At 38.4% G+C, this 9,391-nt stretch overlaps 1 protein-coding gene across 1 annotated transcript in view; it reads left to right on the top strand.

Moving 5' to 3' along the window:
* LOC118330350 (non-muscle caldesmon-like) overlaps positions 1–9,367 on the top strand; it is a 16,424-nt gene extending 7,057 nt beyond the window's left edge. The window contains exons 10-17 of the mRNA XM_035664844.1: positions 259–384; positions 1,724–1,767; positions 1,878–1,956; positions 2,854–2,985; positions 3,059–3,196; positions 5,183–5,254; positions 7,039–7,069; positions 8,362–9,367. Of these exons, the coding sequence (XP_035520737.1) occupies positions 259–384; positions 1,724–1,767; positions 1,878–1,956; positions 2,854–2,985; positions 3,059–3,196; positions 5,183–5,254; positions 7,039–7,069; positions 8,362–8,378 (639 nt within the window). The 3' untranslated portion in view covers positions 8,379–9,367. The remainder of the gene's footprint in view (positions 1–258; positions 385–1,723; positions 1,768–1,877; positions 1,957–2,853; positions 2,986–3,058; positions 3,197–5,182; positions 5,255–7,038; positions 7,070–8,361) is intronic.
* The last annotated feature ends 24 nt before the right edge of the window (positions 9,368–9,391 follow it).

Raw genomic sequence — 9,391 nt, 5'->3', positions numbered from 1 at the left:
TCATAGTACTATATTACCCCTGCTCCTATTTGAAAAGTGTCCTGAGATAACTTCTGTTATGAATTGGCGCTATACAAATACAATTGAATTGAATTGAATTGATGGATTTACATTCAGGAATTACTATACCAATATATTATATTATTGTAAGAAATGTAATGTATAAATCATTTACTTTGTTTTGATTTGGTTATGTGCCATTTATCATGGATCAGAGAGAAGCAAATTGTGTGACAGCAAATTGCGTGTTTGTAACAGGAGGAGAGGAAGAGGATGAGGGAGGAGATAGAGAAGAGGAGGGCAGAGGCTGCAGAGAAGAAGAAACAGAAGGAGGAAGAGTCTACAAAACCTGTCTTTGCTGTCAGTCCCAAAGGCTCCTCAAAGGTGAGTTTTTGAGCAAAGGTTCAGTTGTTCTAGAGGTTTGTGTGTAGCCGTATATAGACCATTTGGGTTTTATTTGCCCAGGTTTGGAGATATCATCTTTGATATTTGCACCCAAATACAAAATGGATTTATCACGGTGCTCATTCAATATCCTAAAAGAAGTGTCCCAGTAACTTTGGATAATCCACAGCCAACTGTCAGTAGATTGATTGGAACAACTGGGTTTCTGTAGTAGAAAGGATTGCTATTTAGATAAAGCACAGAGAGCCACACAACCTACTTCTACGAGACACATGTTGGGCTTTCCAGATGTTTGTAAAGCACAATTAACTATTTGTAAGTGTAATAATTTAACTTTTTGGGAAATACACTAATTGAAGAAGGTCAATGGCACTTTCGTGTTTCCAAAGGTTAAAAAAATCCACCTACCAGAACCTCTAATGCTCTATGAGTCTTGTTGTCAGGTTTCCATTAAACCAGGGTAGACTCAAGGAAATCGCTGCACCATATATTTCAGAACGTAAGAACCCCCTTAGAACAGCAAATGTCTGCTACTATACCTTGGTTTTTGTATGGACTAAACAAATGAGATATGACATGTTATGGCGCTGGGAGGTGGTCTACAGTCTTGTATTGTTATAATGCTAAACAACGGGAATCAGCATATTTAACAGACAAACATGAGAGTGGTATCGATCTTCTCATCTACAAACATACAAAGTGTATTTTCCAAATCTGGAGCCATTCCATAAAGCACTGACATGCCACCAGTTTGTATACATTATAGCATTTAAAGGTAATTTATTCCCATGCAACAACAGATGTGCTTTTATTTGTTATCTCCAGTTTTGAGACATTGTTATTCTCATTTTCCCTCTGTGGCCTAATGTGGTTGGTTGTTTTGCCAGTTTCTGTTTTTAATTCTTCTGATATTACCCATATATTGTTATTTGATCCAAGCTGGCGACTGTGCTGTTGGCAGGCTGTTGACGACCAAGACCATGACTGGGCAATTTTCTTGCTGGGGTATTTTTGGAGGAATGTTGAGAATTGTGTGCGTACATGGGAGGTATAATTCATCTTGAACAGCAGTACTCAGTGTGTGTGTGTGTGAGCTGTGTGTATGTGTATACTGCCAGACTCTACAGTTTAGTCACTCAGGAAGTAGCCAACACAGTGTCCAAGTACAGACAGAGCTCCCCAGGGACAGACTAGTCTGTCTGTCAGCGAGGTGGTCTTGGAGAGAAGGAAGCCAGGATAGCTTGACCTAACCAAATTTATTTGTGCCTTTATTTTATGTCAGTGGCAGACTGGTTTATAACTATGCTGTTTTGTACAGATCGGGGAGAAGGCAGAATTCTTGAGCAAATCAGCCCAGAAAAGGTGAGACATAAAAGGTATTTTTTACAGTAAAATCTGAATAAAATAATAAACCAAGACCTTTTTACATTGGTGAGCTATACTTATGTCTTATGTGTTGTTGATCCACACAGCACTGCAGCCAGAGTGTCTCACACTCCAATTGTCTCCAGGATTGGAAACAGACTAGACCAGTACACTTCTGCCCTCCAGGTGAGCAACGTTATTCACTATCCTTGTGGTGGTGGAAGAAGTACTCAAATTCTTTACTTAATTGTATTATAAAGAGGAGTTTTTAACTGATTATGCCTATATGACCTATAAACAAACAAGACCATTACTGAGAACATTGGCTATTTCTATAAAGATATTCTCAGATTTGGTATCATTCCCCTTGAAATCAATGAAACAAGGCGCTAGAAACCCTACGACCTCTTCAGTTCCTTGTAGGAGCTAAAAGTACCAGTAAAACAATGTAAAAATACTCCATTACATGTAAAAGTCCTTCAAACTCCTATTTAAGTAAAAGCACAGTGTCAGCAAGTAGTAAAGTAAAAGTGCATATTTTGCAGAAAAAAAGGTCCCTGTAGCTAAAATTTATTTATTACACTACTAGACTGTTAATACATCAGTGTGTTGCAGCTGGTAAAGGCTGAGTAAGTTTTGAGATAAATCTGAGAAAGATTTTTTTAAATATAGGAATTTATTTTTTCTTCCTTTTTTTTTGTTTTTAGATATTGAATATTTTAACCTCTTTGTGTCTTGAACATCTATTGATACATTGTCAAGAAGGAACATCTTTTTTAAGGGATTGCAAGCCAAAAACGTTGTAAACACCTGGTCTTCACAATGCATTTGCATTAAAATGTAAAATCTTAATCTGCAATGTAATTAGCAACTATAGCTGTCAAATATATGTTATAAATAAATAAAACATCAATATCTGCCTATAATGAAGTGTTGCAGTAGTAGAAGAACAAAAGTGTAAGGGAACATAAATATAATAAAACATAATAAGATGGAAATACTCATTAAACTACTACAGATCCTCAGTCAATGTAGTGCTGTTTTTAACCATATAAAAGCAGTTAAATCCATCCTCTATTTCAGGGAAACAAAGAAGTCAAATCCCCAAAGTCTCCAATGGCAGATATTCCTACAGGAGGAACTCGCAGCATCAAGAGCATGTGGGAAAAGGGCAATGTCGGCAGCTCCTCTGAGAGTCCAGCTCCTGCCAACAAGGTGAGAGAAACAGAGAAGGGTGGGCAGGGAGAGAGAGATTTACTGACATGTGATTGAGTGTCTCTTTCCCCAGGATGTGGCTGGTATCAAAGGAGGCGTGGCTGGACGTGTCAACAGTTGGATGGCAAAGCCTGCAGAGCCGGAGAAGACAGGGGCACCAGCACCTGCACCAGCACCAGCAGCAGCATCACCAGCAACAGCAAAGCCAGCGGTAAGGCCTGATAAACCCCTGTCTTGATCACACGCACACACTATTGTAAATTAGACACCAGTGTTACTTCAATAGAGTAATCCCTTGATATTCTGTACACGCTAATGTGCTCATTTGCACATCAGCATGCCAGTCTTTTGTTGGCTTCTGCCTTTGTATCCTAGACTGGACCAAGTTGCTGTCTGGAGTCTAGTGACACCACATGGACGGTTTACTTAACAACACCAGCTACTAAAGCCCCCCAGAACCCTCTGTGTATTATTCTTTACACAATATGAAAGTTTTTTTAATACATATATTTAAGCCTAAACCTGTGGGAAGTCATTGGATGGAAGAAGAATATTAACAACAGTTGAACCAGAAAGCACGGAGCAGCAGTGTCAAGTGGCTGAATGCCAATGTACCTCCTCGCACAGCCGTTTCTACACTGCTCTATACATCAATCACTGTGGCCTCTGTAGGTATTTCTAGATTATGTTACAGCCCATTATCCATACAGTAGTTTTAAACAGTTAACATTTCAGTCTCACTGTGACTCCATATTTAAAGTCTCCTTCGGGCAAGGGTAAATAGCCATGTCCCTTCACATTTGTCACATACAGAGACGTTATTATTCTATTTCACTACACTGACAACAACCAACAACAAGTGAGCAGATGTTGAATGATTAATTTCCTTCATTTATCATCATATGGCACCAGTAAGTAGGGTGAGGTCACTTGTAACTGGGTACTTGCTGGACACTTTGTCCTTTTCTTAAAGTAGGACACCAGCTGCTAATCTTACTAAGTCTCCTGGAGACATTATACTGTGTCCGCATGCAGTAGCATTGCTGGATAAGGTGCAACATTGTTCTAACGTCAAATTTATGAGCGAGATATCTTTAGTGTCAGACGTCTTGGCCAGAGCAGTGGTTATAACCTTACCCTTACTTATGCTGCAACACCTCCCCCTAATGGGAAGAAGCTGTACAGCAGTTTAATGAGTGTCTGTATCCGTACCTGTATTTACTTTTGTATTTTTACTGTCGTTTAATTCTCTTCTGCCTTTCTTTCCCTATGCACTCTCCCTTTTGTTTCTCAGCTTTCCTCACTCAAACTTTTCCTACTGATCTTTGTCCACTCTTCAAACTGGTAAAGGTACCATTTTACTTTTCTTAATAACTACCACCAATGATCAGAAGCATAATAAAAACTAAATAATTGCATCGCAGTGGTGGAAAGTAATTAAGTACCTATACTCCAGTACTGTACTAATATAATTTACAGTTATTTAAATCAAGTATTTACATTGATTCCAATTTATATTTCTACTGCACTGCATTTTAGACTGAAATGTTGTACTTTTTACTCCACTTGCTACTAGTTACTAGTTAAAGAAAGATTTGACATTAAAAAGAGGTTAAGCGTTTAAAACACAATACATTGCTAAATATAAACCAGAGGTTCCCAACCTTTTTGGCTTGTGACTTCCTACAAAGTATCTAGCTGGGGACTCTTATTGCATTTCAGATGTTGAGTTTCCTCTTGAAACTTCTCAGATTATGTTATTTAGATTTGAGATTAATCCAAATATGAATATATATATATATGTATATATATCCCCATTACATCCATCACATATATTACTCGCAGAAACCATTTGTTAAAGAAAGAGTATTACTGATTTTAATAGTTAAAGTACATGTTGCTGATAAGACTTCTGCTGGGGTGGAAAGTTACTACACTGACTCTAGTAATGAACTAATATACTAATTTGAAGTATCAGTACTTTTCTTTAATATTTTCATGCTATGCTTCTATCTATATTTCTATCTATATTTCGGAGGCAAATATTGTACTTTTTACTTATTTATTTGAGTGTTTTAATTACTATGAAACATTTGATTATTAATACAAAATATAACCAACAAATAAATTATATATATGCTAACACTGTTGTATTTAGTATTTCTAATGAGGTCATGGTTTGTCTTATTTGTGACAGGATGTGAAACCAGGTGACATCGGTAACAAGCGTGGCATGTGGGAAACCAAGAAGAGCTCTACACCTGCCAAGGTAAAACATACTCAAACCTCAACTGTAAAGGAGGGGAGATGTTAATGTTTTAAAGGCTTTACAGTGACATGGTCCTGTTTGTTTGTTTCATTCAGTCTACCAAATAGACAGGTGAAAGAGGTAATTTGTGGATCTGTGACAACAACACTCAATGCACGTTCCACCAGCACAGAGTGATTGATATTTGTGATGTTTACACCTTTTTTTTAATGCTGTCTCTACACGCATATGACTGGGGTCAGTGTTGCCAGATTGGCCAGGTTCCACCCATTTGGGCTACTTTTTTCTTTAATTGAGCAGGTAAAAATAGTTTTGTGATACTTTGAGACACTTTTTGTACGACTTGGGTGATTTTCTGCTAACAAAAACTTTGGCTATTTTCCAATAAATCTGTCCCTTCACTAATCTAAGTAGTGTGATTGAGACTGACAGGGCAGTGAGCTCAGTCAGCTCAGCAAAACAAACATTGACTAATAACTGATGACTATCAAGTAATTTCAGTTCATTAAAGCTAAGGTTTTGATTGGGCTCTTTTTGTCAGTCCAATCTGGCAACACTGTTGGGGTTGTTTGTTTCTCAGTTCAGTCAACTCAAAAGGTACATTTGATAACTATCAGATTTTTCAGTAAGGGACTGTACAAAAATTATTAGGGGGAGGTCACATATTCTTGTTACTGAAGGGAGGTTAGTCAACATTCTTTGGAAGAGAAGATTTTATTATATTTCATTCTTTACATGTGAGTTTTCTTGTAAAACAATTCAATAAAGTTATTAAAAAAAAACAGGTCAGAATGGGCATGTTCGGCCATATGCAAATGACATCAATCTTATCATAATTAAAAACAATAAAACAATTGGTATGTTGTTGGTCTTTATGCGCAGTTTTTAATGGTAAACTAATTATAATAATAATTAATAATAAACAACTGTTTTTTCTAAATACTAAGGGGAGGCAGTTTTTCTCTTAGTCAAAGGGAGGGGCCAGTCAGCCCCCTTCCCCCACCCTGATAATTTTCATATAGGCCCTAAGTCATTAGTCTTTACACAATAATTATCTTTTGTCAAAAAATATGTATTTTAAATTGAAAACCTCTCTTTGAGTTGCCTAAACTGAAATTGATGTTATGAAGGACATGGCTACTATTGGTGTGAATTTCCCCTTCGTCCCCCCTCTCACACACATACTGTAATATATTATCTACATGCTATCATTAGTTCCCACACTGGCTTTGAAATCATAAATAGTTTTCCTTGGCTATGACGTGGTTGTAAATTTGAAACCTGTATTACTTTCATCCATGAATGCGATCTATATATTGTTACAAGATGTTTCGGCTGCACTGTGCACAGCCTAACCCTTGTGCCAAGATAGTAGTTGCATTACAGTAAGGATATTATGGTTGACTGCATGTGGTTATGTTTAAATGGTGTGTATGATGTGCTTTGAAAAGATCTCTGGTGTAGGATTTTACTGCATTTGTTTCATGTGAGAGTTTCTAACAGTAAATAAAATAACATGTGTTAGTCTGTCACTCCACCTCTCTTGGTATTAAATATAACCACAGAGGAAACAACGTCATTTCTTTTTATTAGGATCTCCATTAGCTTCAGTGTAGCTAAGGCTTTTAATCCTGTGGTCCACAAAAAGAATCCCAGAATAAGCTTAGTTTGTTTCAACACTATCAGCGGATGACATTTGGCAATACTAAATATGTGGTTTATTGTTTTTTGTCTTCCCCCTTTGCTTTGTTTTTTCCCTTCTTCTTAATTCTTCATGTCTACAGGTGACAGTTGGAGGCAAGAGCAAGTTTGGTGGTAAGTTTCTTAAGTGATTGTAAATAGTGGTCAAATGTAATAATGTACATTTACCCAAGGACTGTACTAAAGTACAATTCTGAGGTTCTGCTTATACTTTTACTTCACATCAGCAGAAAATATAAATAAGCGTATTCCCAAAATGACTTGTTTGATGTTTGAAATCAAGTATCTTTCAGTAGGGGTATTTTCACATTTACAGGGACCTGAATACTTCCTCCACCACTAACTGTAAATGTGCACATACGACATGTTAAACCAGGGTTTATCTTGATCAGTCCTGGGGGAAGCAGAGTTTAGATGAGGTGTGTCTGTCCTTCAAAACATTTTCTGGACGAGGGGGNNAAGCCATGACTGATTTATAGCTCCCTGTGGACTCACAGCCACTACAACTCACCAACCTTCCTTTGTGCCAGACTATAAACTATAAATCAAATCTGCTGCTGGAGATTTTTGGGCACGGGCTCAGCTCTGTGGCACTGTGGTCTATATTTAAAAAAACCTCACCCTGACCTTGTTTCCCAGTATAAAGAACCTTCCAGGCTCCTGGGATGGCTGTCATGTCTTTGCAGTGCACCGTTCACCCAGTGCCACCTGGGCTGTCCAATGCCAAGCAGGGTGTCGGCGCGCTGTTAGGCATACCAGAGTGCAGCTGCTTGATTTTCACATTACAACTGACTGCTGGGGAGGATTACTAACCGTTTAAGCAGCAAATCGGGCCCGATCACCAGGCTTATTCACTCAGTGCTGATGATAAAGACCTAACATGTATCCCTAAAGTCTGTTGGGACAGTTTACATGTGCATCAATCATGAAAACAGACATTAAACATTAATTGATAATAGCACTGTAAAGCTGTTTTTCTTCTTCGTGTTTAAACACCACATTTCTTCTGACATCAAGCCCCCCAGGGCTTGAGCCAAAGCGCGAACAATAGGAATGGAAAAGTGTTTGTCAAGTGTCAGCTTCGACCCTAAATAGCGGTCCTTGTTCGTAACCTCCCCGCTTCTTCATCTGAAATAGCCCGCTGAGGAATGAAGTAAAGGGCAAATGACAAAGTTCCAGCTTTCAATCACACAGAGAAGTGCCCTGGCTTTGACTGTAGGGTATATGTCAGCAATAGTAGAAGTGGCTCTGATAAAACACTGACAATAGACAATAGTATGGACATTAAAGCTTTGATTAACAGCCCTGAGACTAATCTTGTTTGACACCTAATAAACTTTGATGCAGTTTTAAATGATGGATGCTTTGACTAATAGATCCTGAATGTCTGTCTGTCTTTCTATTAGCAGGTGTGAGACCCTAACCACTGACATCCCCATTTAAATCAAGCCTTACCTGACCAGTCACAAGGCTCTGCTACTGTATTTGCATCCATTTCCCTTCAACGTACCCATATTTCACATGAAGTTCACACCAGAATGAGGAACAGACAGGGGACCAGGATAAGCGACGTCGGAGGATCCCAGCAGTATCTTTATGAATAACTTTTGCACCGTCCCCAAATCCCAGAATATGTCAGACCTGGTGAGGGTTTTCAGGACAAAGTACCACATGTTAAATGCTTAATAGCTAATGGATTGTGTAGTATCCATTGGTTTAATCGAGATTAGTCTTTACAAATTTCAGATGGCTGTCTGGATGCTTAAATGTTATATTGCTTTCAAGCCACACTGGCATGTCAGCTCTTTTGTGATACAGCTTATACTCAATAATAAGCATTTGTGATTTATTGTCATACACTCTCACTGCTTTTAGGGATGATAGTCACTATTTTAACTCCATGTGATAACCAAGGCTGGTTAATGTCCATCTCACAGCTTGTATTTGAATTATTAGAGTATACTGCCACTGAGCTGGATGCTGGGTGATTAGCCTGTACATAATTGAGTCATTTCATAAGTCAGCACCACATTCTCCTTATAAAGGGTTTATAAATACTAACTAATGACTTTATCAATGATGAATAAGTCACTATTGAGAGCATGTTTTGGCTTAGTGTTGCGGCTCAAGCGTTGGCAATGTCGGCCAGCCTGTTGGCCCACCTCTTTGGTCTAGACTGAAATATCTCAACAATGATGGGATGCATTGCCATAAAATCCGGTACAGACATTCATGGTGCCCGGACAATGAAGCCTACTGACTTTGATGACTTTTCATCTAGTGCCACAAGCAGCTCAAAGTTATACAGTGGGTAGTTACAAAATTTATAAACCCCTTATAATGGGTGCCTTATTATAACGTGGTACCCAGAAGTCCACCGCCTCAGGCTAGGTGATGATATCAGTGGCACCACAGATGTAAAACAAGCCACAGTGT

Source organism: Morone saxatilis, unplaced genomic scaffold, assembly GCF_004916995.1.
Source record: "Morone saxatilis isolate NCDOM2014 unplaced genomic scaffold, NCSU_SB_2.0 Contig2, whole genome shotgun sequence".
Classification (NCBI taxonomy): Eukaryota; Metazoa; Chordata; class Actinopteri; family Moronidae; genus Morone; species Morone saxatilis.
The sequence above is the reverse complement of the archived record's forward strand: the minus strand, read 5'-3'. Positions and strand labels throughout refer to the sequence as shown.